Source organism: Bos grunniens, chromosome 14 (genome assembly GCF_055505025.1).
Source record: "Bos grunniens cultivar Pamir isolate PY7600 chromosome 14, Bosgru_T2T1.0, whole genome shotgun sequence".
Classification (NCBI taxonomy): domain Eukaryota; kingdom Metazoa; phylum Chordata; class Mammalia; order Artiodactyla; family Bovidae; genus Bos; species Bos grunniens.
In genome coordinates, this window is record NC_141178.1 from 5,759,716 (window position 1) to 5,779,513 (window position 19,798).

General features: G+C 41.4%; 1 protein-coding gene across 2 annotated transcripts in view; it reads left to right on the forward strand.

The window, feature by feature from the left end:
- ATP6V0D2 (ATPase H+ transporting V0 subunit d2) overlaps positions 1-19,798 on the forward strand; it is a 56,336-nt gene that overhangs the window by 6,459 nt on the left and 30,079 nt on the right. For both annotated transcript variants that reach the window (XM_086335239.1, XM_086335238.1), the window contains exon 2: positions 7,563-7,734. In XM_086335239.1, coding sequence (XP_086191365.1) covers positions 7,563-7,734 — 172 coding nt within the window. The remainder of the gene's footprint in view (positions 1-7,562; positions 7,735-19,798) is intronic.

Sequence of the window (19,798 nt, forward strand, 5' to 3'; positions counted from 1 at the left end):
AAGGGACATGACCTCCATTCCTTTCCAACTGTGCCTTCATGTGGGAATTAATGCGTGTACTCAGCACGTTCTAGTTAGGGCCAGGGAAGGAAAGATGAAAAAGAATACCCTGCCCGAAAAGGGCTCCCACTCTAAAGAATAAAAACATTGAAAGAGTAAGAACCCCTTAATGAGAGCGGTTGGGCCTCACAATTCTAAGTGCATGCACGCTTGGCCGGGGACTTCATGTAGCGTTGTTGGGACTGGCAGAAAATAAAAAACAAATTAAATGTCCACTGTAAGGGAGCTGGTTAAATAAATTATGGAACAGTTATATAATGTAATATCCTATAACTACAGAAAAAAAAGAAAAGGCATAATAAACTGTGAAAGGATTCATGTGGAATTAAAAATAGTAGTTACTGGGACTAGTAATGAGTGGCAGTGGTGTGGATACGTAGTTGACAAGTAGGAGACCTTATGCTATGCTAAGTCTCTTCAGTCGTGTCCGACTCTGTGCGACCCCATAGACGGCAGCCCACCAGCCTCCCCCGTTCCTGGGATTCTCCAGGCAAGAACACTGGAGTGGGTTGCCATTTCCTTCTCCAATGCATGGAAGGGAAAATACCTACTATCTATTAAAAGGTAGTCTAAAATTTAAAAAACTCTTATAGAAGGAAGACTCTTATTTCAAAGGAATTTCATCATTCTCCTTTACACACTATTTGTACCTCTAATTATGTGAAAATGAAAGTGTTAGTCACTCAGGCGTGTCCAACTCTTTGGGACCCCATGGACTGGGGCCCACCAGGCTTCTCTGTCCATGTTTTCTCCAGGCAAGGATACTGGAGTGGGTTGCCATGCCCTCCTCCAAGGGATCGTCCTGACCCAGGGATGTAACCCAGGTCTCCTGCATTGCAGGCAGATTCTTTACTATTTGAGCTACCCAGGAAGCCCTAATTATAGTACTTATTTTCTCTGCTTTGTATAAAAAATGCATATACAGTATTGTCAGTGTTCAAAAATACTTCCATCAGGCAGGATAAATTTAACTTAGTTTAAAAGCTAGACAGCTTGGCCTATGAGGATTAAACCAGTGACCTTGGTGATGTTAGCACCACACTCTAACCAATGGGGCTTCCCTGGTGGCTCAGATGGTAAAGAATCTTCCTGCAATGCAGGAGACCTGAGTTTGATCCCTGGGTCAGGAGATCCCCTGGAGGAGAGCATGACAACCCACTCCAGTATTCTGGCCTGGAGAATCCCGTGGACAAAGGAGTCTGGCGGGCTACAGTCCATAGGGTGGCACATAGTTGGACACAACTGAAGCGGCTGAGCAGCAGTAGCTAACCAGCTGAGCTGACTGGCCAGTTACCATCCCATCTCTACCTGGTAAGCATTTCCTCAGAGCTCTTCTGCCTTTCTCTACAGTTATTCCTTCAGCCACAAATTCCATTCTGCATCTTGTTGCCTGGAGAATGCCCATTCCTCTTTAAAATCTCCACTCGAAGTCATTTTCTCTATAAACCCTTTTGTACTCATTCCTATTGGGATAGAATTGACAAGTCTCAATTTTGTGCTTTATTGTGCCATGTAATGTACCTAATTCTGTACAGCATCTGTAATATTTGCATAAGTATGTCATTCTGGGGCAGGACGTTTGTCTGTTTATCTATCTAGTCCCCTGAGATATCACAGTTAAGGGCTTAACTCCTAAATGAATAAATGAATCTATCCCCTCCTAAATTGTAAGCTTCTCAAGGGCAGAAACTGTAAATAGGTTTGCTTATAGAGGGGTTGGAGAATCCTTTCACAGTGTTAGAGTGTATCAGATCACCACGACGTATACTTTAAGTGCTTTAGAATTTTATTTGTTGGTTATACCCCAGTAAAACTGAACTTTAAAAAAAAAAAGACCTTTTTTAAAGGATAGAAACCACAGCATATCCTTTTTCGTCTCCTAGCTTCCCTAGCCTAAGGCTGTGTTTTGCACGTGGTAAAAATTTGAAAATACGCAATAGACATGTCTGCCTGTTTAAGTCCTGACTCTGCTTCCTGGGCCTGGGGTATAAGCCAGCTGCTTAACTTTTAGCCATGGTGCTTTCCTTTATGATAGATGGTATCTCCCTGGCCCAACTCCCAGTTTCTAAGGGAAACAGACATTTCTGAAAATGTTTTGTAAACTGTAAATCATGAGAATTCCCTGGAAGTCATAAGAACACAGCCTGAATTGCCGTGTATATACAACACAAATTAATTTACCCTCTTCTGCTAGACTTTAAAATCCCTAAAATAATCCTTCCCTTTTCCTGGTTGTGGTTAATAGTGTTTGGTGTATGACTCTTATGTTGTTGATTCTGCTTTCCTTCAAAGAGCACTGGTTTGTTTTGGAAACAATCATTCTATAAATAAATAAAAACTATTAAAATTTAAGAAGAGTTTATAGCTAGAGGATATATTCGAAAGTAAACTGAATCTTGAAGGGCAGTGGGTTGGGAAAATGTCAGTGAAATGGGGAACTGGAGGTGGGGTCAGGGCAGTTGAGCTGATAAGCCGTTCTAGGCTCTTGGGGAGAATTAATGGACTATAAGTAGAAAAACATAAAGGCATACTGGTGAGGGGTAAAGCAGTTGCCTGCAGTACTAGAGTATTCCAATAACACAGGAGTTTGTGCTGGGAAAATTTTCGAGAGCCACCGAAGGTCTAATTATGGAACTTCAGAATATTGAGTGAGGAGAGAGTCATGTCCAAATCTTCAGTCAAATACCTGTATGCATGGAAAGATGTACAGGTTATTTCTCTGAGCCTCGGCTTCTTCATCTGTGGAATGGGGATTATTGTTAAGGCTTATATTGTATGTTAAAATCATCTGTCAGTGGTAAAATACAAATAATTTGCAAGTTGCTTTTAATCTGCCTAAAATTCAGTAGCTCCACGCAACTTAGAGGGTCATTCTAAGATCCAAGCGTTTCTTAGGAAAGATGAAAGTTTGAGGCATGGAGTACAGAAAGGAAAGAAACTTGGGAGAATCTATTAAGAGATTGCCACAGTGATCTAGGTTTATGACAAGAATCTATTAAGAGATTGCCACAGTGATCTAGGTTTATGACATTATCATTCCAAACTGGGGTATAAGGAGAGGAAATCTGGGAAGATATCCAGAAACGATGCAGGAGATTTGGAGTTAATAAATCTTCAAAGAGGACTTGAAGGAAACTCTTCAAAGTTTCATCACCGTGAGAATGGCAGTACTGTAGCAAAAATGGAGGAAGAAGCATCTGGCTTTAAAAATAGTGATAGATTTATTCAAATTAAGTAACTGTAAAGTATGATGGTAATATATTATTTAAGAAAGTTCTGATTTAGGGAATAAAAATCAAAGTCAGCCAATCGAATCAAATTATTTTGGAAGGAGATAGGTATAAGTAAGGGGGCAAAAAAGGTCTTCATCTACATTATCTTTTTTAAAGCTGCACAGTAACCCAAAAAGCATACATTCTAACCCATTTTGAAGGTGAGAAAATTGAGTTTGGAAGGGTCAGGTAATTTCCATAAGTTCAGCATCAAGCAGAGTGTGGGGAAGAGGTAGGGGGCTGCTCAAAGATAGCATCCTTCACAAGTACAGGTGCTGCCTTGGCATAAACCTACCTGGAGTGTGAACAGTCTGGACATTCATTTTTAAGGAGTTCCAACAGGAAGCTGCACAGGAAAGAAAAATGAACCACCCAACAAACCAACAGAGAAAAGATAGCAACCAGAGAGTTTTCCTGCCTCACGAGTCAAGAGATCTCAGCTAATTCCGTGAACCCAGTGACTGCAACCCACAGAAGAAGCATTTTTACATTATGACTCTTTGTACACGCATGCAGGCACATACACATATATGCTATTATACTGTGTGATATACTCAGATATTTGCTATAATAGCTGAATCTGTTCCCGTTGTGCTATTGTGTTCGGGACGTATAAAATGGATTTAGTTGGCAGTGATCTCATAGTTCCTCATTTGAATAAAAAAGAAGTGCCACTTGCAACACGACTCTGGATAAAAAAAGAGTAATTTTCCAAAGTGTGCTCTGTGGGAGGCTGCATTGTTTTCCAGTGGCTTGGGAAGTTCTGTACCAAACTCTTTCCAAAGAAATCATTCAAATTAATGTATTAAAGGCTTTCAGTTCCTGCAGTTAGGAAGCTTATTTATTCCAAATGTATCTGACCACAAAGCTCTATTTATCACATACCTACTAAGATAAGCAAGGCTTCCCAGTGGCTCAGCAAGAATCACCCTGCCCCTGCAGGAGATGCAAGTTCTACCCCTGGGTTGGCAAGATCCCCTGGAGCAGGAAATGGCAACCCAGTCTAGAATTCTTGCCTGGGAAAGTCCCATGGACAGAGAAGCCTATTGGACTGCAGTCCGTGGGATCGCAAAGAGCTGGACACAACTGAGCATGTAGGCACACACGTTTACATAAGCACTTGGGCAAATGCGAGGAAAAACATGTGACCCCAAAACTATCAGCATGATCGTTATCATTGAAAGATAATGATATTAACTCAGAGCAGATATTTCAAGCTAAGATTTTCTTCGGTTCTGATTTCCAGGGTCCCCATCTTAACTGTCCACCAACCACAGTTTTACAAGATTGCTTAAGCAGAGTCTGAAATACCTGAGACATTTAATTTCAGCATCTCACTGGCAGCTGAAAGAGAAACATATGTCCCGTGAGCCATATATCATGGTTTTGGAAGAAATACCATTTGTGTCATTCCTGTTGGCAAATATTTCTCCATGCTGAGACTGCACACTGTCAAATTGTAAAAAATCTGAACTGTCAAAATAAAAGACATGGCAAAAGAGTATGTATTTTTTTTTAGTTAAGCTAATTAAATAGATAATTGAGCAAATAAATTCTGTGGTCAGTCAGATGAAGAGCATTTCTGATGCATGATCTACTCCAGACCCTGAAGAATGCCTGTCTGCTGAGACTCAAGAACCACTTGACTGCAAATGCCCCCTCCTGCATCAGCTACCAGAGTGATTAGCTCATCACCCACAGGGCTCCCTGTTATCCTCAGGATCAAGAATGTCACACCAAATCTTCCTGGGGACAGCCCCTGCGTATTTATCTGGCTTCATTTCTTACCCCTCCTTCTCTCCCACTCAGCTCTTCAACAGCACTGAACTGCTTTGAATTTCTTGCCCCTCCCCACCTGTACAAATTCATGGAATGCCTTCCTTGCACTCTTGCATAGCACTTGAAGGCTCATCTCTGGCTTAACCTTCTTCCGGAAACTTTCCTAGGCTTGTTTTGCTTTCATCCCTCTGAGTCTTGCTCTCATTTTCTCAGTTCAGTTCAGTTCAGTGGCTCAGTTGTGTCCGACTCTTTGCGACCCCATGGATTGCAGCATGCCAGGCCTCCCTGTCCATCACCAACTCCTGGAGTTTACCCAAACTTATATCTGTTGAGTCGTTTTCTATGTTCCCATAAATCAAGGTTCTTATCTGTATTCCTGAACTCAGCTGGTTGCATCATCTGTTTTTTCGTGCCTCTTCTTCCACCAGATTATGAGTTTGCTTGAAGATGAGGAATATGTTTTGTCTCCTGTGGTAACAGCACATAATAGATACTCAATAAATGTTTCAGTGAAAATTGCAATAAAGTCTAGGATGCTCTATTGCCTCCAGTCATGTGCTAGATGGTGCCAAAGACATTTCTGATGTTCAGATATTTGAGACACTTATGTGTTGGGTACCACACAGGAACCAAAAGATAAAAGATACTACTAAGAAATTGGAACTGTCTCTTTGAAGTTAACATATTAAGACTTTGTAATATCCTGGAATAGGAGGTGTTCCAGAAGTATTATCCAGGTATTTTGAAATTCAGATGAGTGAGGTTAAATAATTCCACGAGACAGAATTAAGTAACAGAATAATTGATGATCTGATTTAATTGATTGGTAATAAAATACAGATTTTTTTAAAGGTATGATACTGGCTTTGAATCAATTTCACAACATGATCTTGATGAAGTGATGGGACTGGATCTTTGTTTTTTAAAGGTTAAAACCCATTTAGACCCACTGAAACTCAATGTCTTCATCTGTAGGGTAAATATTAGTAATAAACTTTTCTTTGCCATCAAGCAGGGATGGAGGCTTAGTATCCTCAAACAGTTTTCCTAGCACTATTTCCAAATAGTGGCTCAGTTAAAACCAATTTGCAATCTCTGGACTAGGTGGTTTCTAATGTTCTTTTCAACTGTGCTCAATGATTCTAGAGTTCATATGTAATTAAAAGTTGTTTTTGATTACCTGCATTAACATTGAATCTTATTGCTTTAGAGATTAACATGCAAGTCTAAATCTTACGTAGACCTTATATTAAGGGAACTGTGCTGTTGGAGAAGACTCTTGAGAGTCCCTTGGACTACAAGGAAATCCAACCAGTCCATTTTAAAGGAGATCAGTCCTGGGTGTTCTTTGGAAGGAATGATGCTAAAGCTGAAACTCCAGTACTTTGGCCACCTCATGGGAAGAGTTGATTCATTGGAAAAGACTCTGATGCTGGGAGGGATTGGGGACAGGAGGATAAGGGGACGACGGAGGATGAGATGGCTGGATGGCATCACTGACTCGATGGACGTGAGTTTGAGTGAACTCTGGGAGTTGGTGATGGACAGGGAGGCCTGGCGTGCTGCGATTCATGGGGTCGCAAAGAGTCGGACATGACTGAGCAACTGAACTGAACTGAATAAAGTAGTAATAATTAAATATGCATTTATCAGACTTCCCTGGTGGAAGAGTGGATAAGAATTTACCTGCCAGTGCAGGAAATCGGAGTTGCATCCCTAATCCGGGAAGCTTCCACATGCTGCAGAGCAGCTGAGCCCCTGAGTCACAGCTACCGAAGCCTGAGCGCCCCGGGCCTGCGAGCCACCCCTCCTGAGCCCGCGGGCTGGAGCTACCGAAGCCTGAGTGCCCCGGGCCCTGCGAGTCACCCCTCCTGAGCCCGCGGGCTGGAGCTACCGAAGCCTGAGTGCCCCGGGCCCTGCGAGCCACCCCTCCTGAGCCCACGGCTGGAGCTACTGAAGCCTGAGCGTCCCGGGCCCTGCGAGTCACCCCTCCTGAGCCCGCGGGCTGGAGCTACCGAAGCCTGAGCGTCCCGGGCCCTGCGAGTCACCCCTCCTGAGCCCACGGGCTGGAGCTACCGAAGCCTGAGTGCCCCGGGCCCTGCGAGTCACCCCTCCTGAGCCCACGGGCTGGAGCTACCGAAGCCTGAGTGCCACAGGCCCTGCGAGCCACAACTGAGCCCGGGGGCTGGGGCTACTATAGCCTGAGTGCCCCGGGCCCTGTGAGCCACAACTGAGCCCAGGGGCTGGAGCTACTGAAGCCCACGCGCCAGAGCCTGTGCTCTGCAGCAGGAAACATCACCGCAGCAACGAAGACCCAGTGCAATCAAATAAATAATAAACAGTAAATAAATATGCATTTATCATAAAGTTACTGCAAATTCAGTCAGTGTTGTAAAGCTTTTTCATGCATGTTCCAAATTTAACCTGATCTGGTGCTTTGTTTAATTTCAGATCTGAAAATTCATCTCCAGACCACGGATTATGGGAACTTCTTGGCTAATCAAGCCACTCCTCTTACTGTTTCTGTTATTGACACGGAGATGAGGAAAAAGCTCTGCAGAGAGTTTGAGTATTTCCGGAATCACTCCCTGGAGCCGCTAAGCACCTTTTTCACATACATGACGTAAGTGGCAGCAGGGGCCCTGCTCCTCCCCAGGGTGACTGTGCGAGTGACCCCTAAGAGTTCCAGGTGGGGTTAGGCTGGCCTGAAGTTCAAGACCACTTCTGTTTGTAAGTTTGAATGCATTCAGATCTGAGAACTGATAAGAGCGTGTCTTATCTTAGTGTTAGTCACTCTGTCCCCAGACTCTTTGCAACCTCCTGGACTGTAGCCCACCAGGCTCCTCCGCCATGGGATTCTCCAGGTAAGAATACTGGAGTGGGTGGCCATCCCCTTCTCCAGGGGATCTTCCCAACCCAGGGATCGAACCTGGGTCTCCCATATTGCTGGCAGATTCTTTACCGTCTAAGTGACCAGGGAAGAGCATAGAGCCACATTTTCACTGTTAGAAAATAGATTTCATTTATTTATTTCATTTACTTATAAACATGATTAGGTCATTCATTCTAAGCAGTGATAAGTGCTGCTGATGTTTGAAACTTTCCAGATGTTGGAACTGAAGGTAGGTACTACGCCACATTTTCAGATCACTTGTCAAGGTGGGGTTGAAATATCACAGATCTTTCTTAAAGTCACACCTACCCCTTCAACAGAATAAGGAGCTCCCATCATAGTTAGACGTGTCTTATTTTTATCCCTCTGTGTCACCAGTGGTTCCAGTCTTGCCGTGTGAAGGCCCTTCTTTCTAAAAAGTGTTTGAATTTCTACACAGTAGTAAATTGTATTTCTTAATCTAGTTAACAAACTATATCCAGTGCTCAAAACTTTGGGCCCCTTCAGTTGTCTTAGCTGATAAGCTGAGAATGAATGCCCACAAAGGATGAGCTGTCTATCATGTACATATAATTTAGATTAATATACAGCTATGATTACTACATCCAGGCCATAGACTGGTTGAGAAAGGCTTATAATAAAAATATCCCTCTATTCCACCTATCCCCTTCCTCCCCACACAGTTCTTCCTAAAAGTAAGCACTTCTCAGTTACTTATTATTTTTCTAAAAAAAAATTGCACTGTGTGTATGTATATTGATACAAACTCAACCCACCCTACTCCCACATTTCAATTCATACAGATGACATCAGTTTTCCTCCATTAATATTTGTTAGAAATATCCTCATCCACGTCATGCATTTTTAATAACTATGTGGAAGTCCATGTTTGGTAGACATTATAACTCAGTTTATCAGGCATTATTATGAGTTTGAGTAAACTCTGGGAGTTGGTGATGGACAGGGAGGCCTGGCGTGCTGGTGTCCATGGGGTCGCAGAGAGTCGGACATGACTGAGCGACTGAACTGAACTGATTAACAAATAACTTTTTTTTTTCTATTACAAAAAGTTTGCAACTAGCTCTAACTCATTATAGTGTAGGTCTTGAATTTATTTCTAAGCTAAATTTCTAGCAGTGCAAGGAGTGAGTCAAAGGAATGTCCCTTTGTTTATTTTAGAAAATTTGCTAAGTTGAACGCAACGGAAGTAGCACCAATCTGTACCCCCAAAACAGTGCATGAGAAAGCCTGTGCCCTTACACCATTACCAACATCAGATATTATCTTTTTAATTTTTACCCTAACAATAGGTTAAAAACTATCTCTTTGCTTTAATTTATATTTCTTTATGGGCTTCCCTGGTAGCTCAGCTGGTGAAAAAAAAATCTGCCTATAATGCAGGAGACCCTGGTTCAATTCCTGGGTCAGGAAGATCCCGTGGAGAAGGGATAGGCTACCCACTCCAGTATTCTTGGGTTTCCCTGGTAGCTCAGGCGCTAAAGACTCCACCTGCAATGTGGGAGACCTGGGTTCAATCCCTGGGTTGGGAAGATCAACTGGAGAGGGGAATGAAGGGAACAGCTACCCGCTCCAGTATTCTTGCCTGGAGAATTCTTTGGACAGAGGAGCCTGGCAGGTTACAGTCCATGGGGTGGCAAAGAGTCGGACACTACTGACTTTCACTTTCCATATTTCTTTATTAGCAAAAAGGAATATCTTTTCACACTTGCTAGTCATGTATATTTGCTACCTGACCAAATTCTTTGTGTATTTTTCCTATTAGAGTATGCAGCATTTTTCCTTGATATACAAGGACTCTATAAATTAAGAAAGTTAGCCCTTCGTCCATTTGATATAACTTAACTTTTATTTTAATTTTTTTGCTGTAGGTATATTGACATTTTTTATGTAGTTATCGTCAGTCTTTTTATTGTACAATCTTTTGATTATTGTGTCCTGCTTAGAAAAGCCTTCACTCCAGAGCATCAGTGAATTCACCTGTCTTTTCTTCCATTCCTTTGTTGCTGTTTACATTTAAAATTTTGATTCATGTAAAATGTATTTTGGTGTAAAGAATGAGAGTAGGGATCCAGCTCAAACTGTGTCTCCCAAATAACGATCCAGTAAGTACTTAGAAGGAATGATCGTAGTTCAAGGCAGGAAGCAATCACTGATGAACCTGAGACGTGTTGTTAGCGCCTGTGTTCCCTGTTTGTGCAATCTAGCCTCCTAACAGCGCTGTAGTCTGGGATTTTGTTTATAGACAAGGTATAGATGCTGACGTTTTGAAAGAATCCACCGATAAACAACTAGTTTGAATGAAGATCAGATATGAACCTGGGTCTGACTCAGTCCAAAGCCCAAGCATTTTCTTTGAGAAAGATTCTGGAAAGGTTTCCCAGAAGGGCCGACATTGTTGGCAAGGCTGGAAATGGAGTAGAAGTTGGAGATTCCGGAGAAGGCTGGGTTTGAAGCATGCCGATGGGAAGGACGCTGAGTGAGTAATAACCGGTCAGTTTTGGCTGGAGCAGGCTGTGCAGAAAGAGGAGCGGGATGGGGAAGGGAGGCTACGGAAGAAAATTCCAGTCAGATTATGGAGTCTTCAGAGACAAGTCTTACTCAGTTCTGGTCATCACCGTTTTAAGGAAGAGGAAATGAAAACTTAAGAGCAAGAACTTGCCCAAACCACTAAAAAGTGATTTGAAATAAATGTTAGCAGTAGGCTGTGCAGAATTATTTTGCTCAGACTTAGGTGAGTGCAGAAAAGCTGACCTGTGGTGAAGACAGAGGGCAAGTCCAATTTTAATTAAATCTAAAAGCTGCCAGGTTTTGTACTTTTTAGGTTGAGAGACGATCTCACATGATGGAAATTTTCCCCAATATGTTAAGAAATACTCTAAGAATGATGCTGAGGCATTTGGTCAGTGGTTTCTCTTATGTGATGATTCCATGATTGATTGTTTTCTGACTATAGAATCTTAAACCTGGAAGGAACCTTAGATTAATTCAGCAAGACTTCTTATTTCACAACAAACTATCATATTTTATATCATATTGATCTAGTTAAATATCATATCATATTGATCTAGTTTAAAATATACTGTTTCTAAAAATAAATACTTAAAATTTAAAATATTTCTAGTCATTAGTGATATTTAAAAACTGTGTATAAGTATGTATAGATAGTCACAGATACCTGGGTAGAATGTTAATGCAAAAATGGACACGGAAGCCTCGTTTTGGTAGTATTCGCATTGTTAGTAATGGGCGTGTTTTAATTCATCTTCTTCCTCTCTGTCTCTTGACGGTAAACTCTTTGAACTAGTTCTTTTAAGTATCTCTATCTGGACTCATTAGCAAATAATGAACACTGAATATTTGTTGAATCAATATATAATCCTGTATATATTATATATACATCCTACACCTGCATATAGAAACATACTTTCAGACAATTAGGATTTTATGTCTTATATTTAATTCATGTATGGTACTTGAGGATTGGTTATTTATTGAACGGTATGTCAGGGCTAAAAACCAGATGTCATTCCTATAGATGTGTTTTATGTGGCCAGGGTAGTCTTTACAGTAATATTAAAAAAATTTGTTTCATTAAGGCTTGCATTCCCCAATTAGCCACGGTCTCCAACGCTCCCTTCTGTCTTATGATCTGCATGTATTTAACTTACTTATCAGACCCCAGATGTGTAGGTTTCTTATCAGGCATCAGACCTAGATGTTTTACCTGCATCTTTGCACCAGAACCATGCAAAGAAGTGTTTATATCTCCAGTTTTCAAATTAGAGAAACGGAGGCTCAATGAATCAATGTGTATTTCAAAGTGAGAGCATTATTAAGAGATTTGGAAAGCATTTGGTGTGGGTCCATCATTCTAGAAAGCTGATGGTCTTGCACTCACTCCACAGTTTGTCAAAAGGCAAGTAAATCAGAAGTATCTGTGGGCCTTTAGAACAGAAGTATATTCCTGATCCCTATCCCAGGAGATTCTGACCTAATTGACCTGGGAGTGGGGCCCACCTGTATTTTGGAAAGCACCCGGGTTATTCAGATGGGCACCCCTAACTGAAAATGTCCCATTATGGTGCCCTAACGTTATGACTTGGAAGTCACTTTCACAATTATTCCCGTGAGTCTTTAGCCACAGTTAATTACAATGAAAAGTGTTATCCCCTTGTTGGAGACCAAAGGAATCACACCAAAGCCTAGGTCTTCTGAATCTCAGTCCATGGTTTGTCCCACCATTCATGTGACATGCCAGCATCCAGCAGTGCCTGGAGTTCAGTTCAGTCGCTCAGTCGTGTCTGACTCTTTGCGACCCCATGAACTGCAGCCCACCAGTCCTCCCTGTCCATCACCAACTCCCAGAGTCCACCCAAACCCATGTCCACTGAGTCTATGATGCCATCCAACCATCTCATCCTCTGTTGTCCCCTTCTCCTCCTGCCCTCAATCTTTCTCAGCATTAGGGTCTTTTCCAATGAGTCAGCTCTTCGCATCAGGTGGCCAAAATATTGGAGTTTCAGCTTCAGTATCAGCCCTTCCAATGAACACCCAGGACTGATTTCTTTTAGTGCCTGGAGATACATTACCAAAACAAAGGTGTATGTGTGTAGGACAGGTGTCCAGTAGTTCTGAATCTGTTTTTCTTACTTCTCTTTTAAAACATATTGCAAAGTCAAGTGTCTATCTAGCACCTTGAACTGCCATCAGGTAGGCTTACTTCCCGCCCTATGAGGAAATTCCCAGGGTATCATTATGAAAATGATTAAGCCAACCCTAATAGAAATGGTCTATATTTAAAGTGGTATGATAGATACAGTATGAATGTACAAGAACTGTACATTCGTGTGATATAATTACCGTATATGTGAAACTTGCTTTGAAAATCTGGATGGATATTTTTAAGTGCCTAATCGCAGGAAGATCTGGAGGTTTTGTGTACTATAATTATACACAGTGCTGTGAAACAAAGGAGTGAATCCTATAGCATTTTAATGAAGAGACTGTATAATATAGGCTTGGATTCTTTTGTTTTTCTTCCCTCCTACTCAGCCCTTTCCAGCAGCATTTCAACTTCTATCTTTTGAGATTAGCTCTCTGATTAAAATATTTTAATATTCAAAATACTAATTTAACTTTTTAAGCTTTAAGTTTTATTAATCTTTAAAAATAAATTTTCTCAATGTAGGATAACCAAGGAAATATACTCTTCAATACTTCACAGTAACATCAACCAAGAATCATAGGCTAAGATCCACACAGTGAAGAAAGCTTTAGAGATTCATTTAGAAAAGCTAGTCAAAAGTTCTTGAGTATCTCAGTGACACTTTATAACCCTCTACAGGTTTTGCATTGTGTTGTACAGCTTGGTTTGCCCTAAAAAGTTTCTCTGAATCAGGTCTTCTGGTGCTGAAATGAGGAAGTGAAAGTTGCTCAGTCGTGTCTGACTCTTTGTGACCCCATGAACCATACAGTCCATGGAATACTCCAGGTAAGAATACTGGAGTAGGTAGCCTATCCCTTCTCCAGTGGATCTTCCAGATCCAGGAATGGAACTGGGGTCTCCTGCATTGCAGGAAGATTCTTTACCAGACTCCTCCACAAACTGGATCACAAACTTGGTCACCCCATCACTTGTTAGGCAAAACATAAATAGCATACCTCTGAGTCAGTGAGAACTCACATTCCAGTGGAGCAGGTAGATGCATCCGCAAAGGGTGAAAAGCTGACAGAATTACGCAACAGCTGCAATGGACGTGAACATTCAGCTGGAGGGAGCTGGAGGGTGAGATGACTAATCCTGATGTTGAAAGAGTTTGCAGAGAAGGTAGAATTTGAACCAGGATTTCAAGTGGGCATCAGATTGAAAGAATACACTGTGTAAGTGAGACACGAGAAGATTGTCTACCTGGGGGTGATGGGTCATCTCAGGCGTGGCTGGAGCCCAGGCAAGAGCAGGCGTGTGACTGGGGAATGAGATGAGAGGCAGGCCTGACGCAAGGCTTCACCTGTCTCCATCAGCAACAGCCAGTTGAGGGAAGCTTTTCAGGAAGGGTGCTACTGCTCCCTGCTTCAAACACCCACGTCCTTTTTGTTAGTAAGTAATAGAGACCCTAAGATGTGACATTGTGTATGTGTGTGTTAGTTGCTTAGTCATATCCGTCTCTTTGCAACCCCATAGACTGCAGCCCACCAGGCACCACCACCACCCCACCACCCCCATTCCATGGGATTCTCCAGGCAAGAACACTGGACTGGGTTTCCATTTCCCTCTCCAAAAGGAACTGTAGAAAGAAAGAAAGTGAAGTCGCTCAGTCATGTCTGATTCTTTGCGACCCCATGGATTGTAGCCTACCAGGCTCCTCCGTCCATGGGATTTTCCAGGCAAGAGTTGCCATTTCCTTCTGCAATGTGACATTGGGTTTTCCAAATAGTGTTTCAAAGATGCTGCTTTTTCTTGTTTGTTTTTACTTTTCAGCTCTAATTGTCTTGAAAAGTGAGGGGGAATGATCTGCTACATATTTTAGGAAGATGATTCTGCTGGTATTGTGAAAGATGCATTGAAGAAATGAGACATGAAGCAGAGAAACTATAGAGGAAGCTATTTTAAACGTTTACACTTAAAATATTGATAGGAAGGAGACAGTGGTTAGATGCAGTTGCTAGGCAGACCTGACAGAATTTAGCATCTTGACTTATGATGCAATGAGTGAGAGAAAGCAATCAATGATTCCTGGAATCCTAAGCTAAGGGAGCAAAGCATTTGCAAATAAGATAAAGAGTTTTGTTTTATTTCTAATCAAAAAGAATAAGAAGCCTATTTAAGTTGCATTAAATTAATAAATTATCCTTAGTCGCACCATGATTTGATATATTTTTATACTCATACATTTTAAAAGAATTAAGATCACTCTGTAAAATACTTTAATCTTTGATATCTATTATCAGGATTTTTTCATGTTAAAAGTTTTTTCTAGTATTTTTAAATGACTGTATAGGCTTCTGTCTGGTCATGAACATTCTAGATGTGTTTTGTTTCTTCCTGACTTCCAAGTCTGCAAAGTATTTAATTTGTTAAATTCTGAGCTCAAGAATCAAATTCCCAATACAAAATATCAGGTTGAATAACATCCAGTTGACAACACTGTGTATTTGTGATTTTGATTCTTTGGCCAGAAAAAATCTTCTGAAACCTTACAAATTGCACCATCTTAAAGGTTTTATATCCAGAGATTCTATGCGAATGTTCAATGGGAAGCAAAAATGTCCGTAGTCCAGCTGCTGATGAGACCTTCTTTGTGTAAAATTCGCCAGGCTCTGGAATTGAAAACACTGGTGCTCTTCTACAAAAGCAATACTTGGTCTTTCTGTAACTGAACGATACTGAATCAGCATAAGTGAGTGAATAAGTCACTCCATGGTGTCCAACTCTTTGAGAATCCTCCAGGCCAGAATCCTGGAGTGGGTAGCCTTTCCCTCCTCCAGGGGATCTTCCCAACCCAGGGACTGAACCCGGGTCTCCCGCATTGCAGGCGGATTCTTTACCAGCTGTGTCACAACAGAAGCCTAATTAATCCGCATGACCTTTATTAAGTGATGCTGTGAGCGAAGGCCTATGCTAGGTTCTAAGACTGGAGATGAACTGAATACAGACTTTCTGCTCTAAGCCAGTGGAAGAGTCACTTAAGGCGCAGATTCCAAGACCATGCCTCTAAAAATCAGGTTTTAGTAAATCCTGGACTGCAGTTTAGGAATCTATACTTTCAGTAGGCCCTACAGGGATCCTGATGTACATGAGAAATTCTTACAGCCAGTAGGCAGGCTCTGAGTGTACAGTACACCAGCTGTGGGGCCCTGAAAAAGTTCCTTAGTCAATCAAAGCCTTTTCCTCATCTAGAATAATAATTACATACAATAGAGTTGCAAGTTTACCTGAAAACACATATACAATATAGAGTCATAAGTGTTAATTGAAAGTTCTGTGTTGCATGAGGCCCAGTGAAATGAAAATACATGGCCCTTGGTAAAGAACAGTAATTTCAAGAGACCAACAGCAGAGAATTAAACCAAGCATGGTGATGGTTTAGTAGCTAAGTTGTGCCCAGCTCTTGCGACCCCATGGACTGTAGCCTGCTAGGCTCCTCTGTCCATGGGATTCTCCAGGCAAGAATACTGGAGTGGGTTGCTGTGGCCTCCTCCAGGGGATCTCCCCAACCCAAGGATGGAACCCGTGCCTCTTGCGTCTCCTGCATTAACAGGTGGATTCTTTACCATTAGCACCATCAGGGAAGCTTACTGAAAAATATACACGAATATAATATGTAAATAAATCCACACACACAGTATATCTACATACATTTGCTCAATACAGCTAATTTTTCTCATTAGGATCTTATCATCTGTGAAAGTGAGAAAAGATTGCATAAAGGAGGTAATGCTGAGACTGAGGTTGGAAGGAGGGGACCCTGTTTGTACGCGGCCAGGAGGGAAAAATCTAGCGGAGAGAGCAGAAACATAGGCTTAACCAGTACTGCTGCTGGATTGCCTATGCCACTTAACTGATAAAAGCAAAAGTAGCGTCTGAAGATTAAGGACGCTAAGGTCATGGGCGTAAAAGACCTTAGGATGCTACAACAGTTCTCCCCAGAGTGAGAAATCAAGGTAGATGCATCGTTTTCTTTGTTTTATCCACATTCTGGCTAGGCGGCAGTCAACCACCAGGGGGCGCGATTGATCCCCGTAACCCTTTCTCCACATCTCTGCTCCTTTCGCAGCAATTGTTTGGTAAGATTTGAGACTGTCCCATAACCCTGGTACTAATTCATATAACCACTGCCCTAGTTGTATTTTATCTTGTTTGTTTTATTTTTAAAATTTAAAATGAAGCACCTTTTTTTTTAATAGTTTTTATTAAAAAATGTATTTAGTGCTTTCTGCAGACCAACAGTTTTACACTTTGTCGATGTTTAGTTGCTAAGTCACATCTGACTCTGAAAGCCCGTGGACTAGCCTGCCAGGCTCCTGTCCACGCGATTTTCCGGCAAGAAGACTGGAGCGTGTTGGCCATTTCCTTCTCCAGGGCATCTTCCCCACCCAAGAGTCGAACCCAAGTTTCCTGCATTGGCAGGCGGATTCTTTACCACTGAACCCCTGGGAAGCCCTACAGTCACTATTCATGCATGAAATTTAATTCTCACCACAATCCTATGAGGTGGCTTTTCAGAAACACAGAACAGGTTTCATAAGTTAAGTCTTTACTTCAGTACCTATTTCCCAAGCCCAGAAGGAAGCACTCATAAATTTTATGTATGCCTTTTCAAATTTTTTTCAACATGAAAAAAGTTTATATGTATGCATATATTTATATCTAAACCAACATGTAAAATATACATAGCTGGTTTTAATTTTTTTAGAACAGTTAAATTATATGATGTATTGTTTACAGTTTGTCTTTTTTTTTAGTGTAATCTATTGATATTAAGAATTTTCTACAGAAGTGCATAATGTTGTTGTTTAGGGGCTAAGTCATATCTGACTCTTTTGTGACCCCACGGACTGTAACCCACCAGGCTCTCTGTCCGTGGGACTTACCAGTCAAGAATACTTTAGTGGGTTGCCATTTCCTTCTCCAGGGGATCTTCTTGACCCAGAGATCGAGCCCGTGTCTCCTGCTTTGCAGGCAGATTCCTTACCCCTGAGCCACCTGGAAAGCCATGAGTGCACATGGATCTACCTTATTTTAAAGCATATGTTGTGTACTGTTCCCTCGTTTGTCCATATAGTTTATCTCTTTGCTATTTCGAGTAATACTACAATGGAAATCATTGTACCTCTTATGTTTGCTGTCTCTTGCCGGCATTTCTTTATGAGGGATTTCCAGAAGTGAAATTGCTTTGTCCATAATTGTGCAGGTTCTAGATTTTGACAGTTATCAGCAGAAATGTTTTATTCCTTTCCCTATCTTCTCAGCTGTTTCTTTTTCTTCTTTCCTCATTGAAAGAAATAAGATTCTCCAAAACCTGTTGTGACTGGTGTTTTGAATATAATAAACATGAAATTCACCAGTCACTATTCTTGACCAGATGGAGAACACCCTATAATATACACTCACAGCATGTTTAACTGTCTAATGGACAAGAAGAGTCATCACCCCATTGGAGTATTCCTATCAACTTCTGTAATATTTACATACACTGCTATGGAAGAGGCAGCATTGAAGCCATCTTGCTAATGTTATTCTTCTCAATAGAAAAGTATAGAAAGAGCAAGGAATAAGCAGCTATGATCCCTAGAAAAAGTACCAGGTATCTCCTTCATCCTTTTTACCCGGGGACTGTCAGAGTTAGGGTTACAGGAAGAAATGTACTCATCAATTGAAAAACATCATCACTGTGCTATTGTCCTGGGCAAGTATGGTTCAGGCCTCTTGGAGGCCACAAAAAATGAACAGTTTCTAAGGGTATTGTAAGGAATAAAAACAAGTAGGAATTATCTGTAAATAATTACATTTGAAATGAACATGTGAAATCACTTACCCAAGATTACACAGTTGAATAGTGACAGAATTAATGCTGAATCCAGGTCTCAGCTCCTTAGATATATAATTAATATTTGTGAATGAATGAGCTAACTCCTCCCCATGTTCGCCATGGCTACTGCCAATGTATACTGAAAATTAATTTTGCACCAAGATAAATATAAATACAGAGCTTCAGAGACAGAAGAAAGATATCACTTCTAGCTAGAGATATTTTAAAAGCTTAAAATAAATATTTGAATATTGGCCTTAAAAGATGGGAAGGATTTCAGCATTTAGCAACTGGTGGGGGACGGATGCTTTTTCCATCTAAAGAGGAGTAGGAGCAAAGACACTGATATAGAAAAGGACAAATGAGTTTGAAGAATTTTTAATCCACACAAATGGGTTAGGCCAAGACTGGCGAGAATCTTAAGTACTAGGGAAGAGTGCTAGAGATTCCAGAGCTCCCGCGGGTTTGAGAAATGCATAGTGACCAGCGTCCTTGTTTGAAATGTGCTGTTCCAGCAATGCTGACTTCAGAATAGTTTTTCAATATTTTATTTTCCTAGAAGAAAAAAAAAAATGCACGTGACAGCAAAATGAATTGCTTTTAAAAATGGCTTTAATTTTCACTTCCTCTATTTAAAAAGTAGGAAACTTCAGGGGAGTAAGAAATGTGACCCCAAATGTCCAGTTTCAAGAAGGAACAGAATATTCATGGGGAGATTCCAAATCTCAGCCGCCTGTTCAGCAAATCAGACTAAACGCAGGGCTGCCCCACCTGAATATATAGGATTAGCATTGGACTGAGTACATCTGGGGTAACACAGAAATGTTATCAGTGCAGTCAAGAAAAGCTTTCATTTGAAAATTGACACATTGGACAATACTTCCTACGTGGCCCTATCATCTGCTTTTGTGCTCAGTTGCTTCAGTCGTGTCCGACTCTTTGTGACCCCATGGACTGTAGTCCACCAGGCTCCTGACCACAGGATTCTCCAGGCAAGAATAGTGGAGTGGGTCACCATGCCCTCCTCCAGGGGATCCAACTCGCATCTCTTACGTCTCCTCCACTGGCAGGCAGATTCTTCCGCCTGAGAAGCCCAGCCCCATTGTCTGTGTGACAGCAAAGAACTGGCGGGCTTGTTAAGGCGGATCAGCTGTTGCTGAGGAATGAAATAAGTGCAGCAATCAATGCAAAGAAATAGAGAAAAACAACAGAATGGGAAAGACTAGAGATCTCTTCAAGAAAAT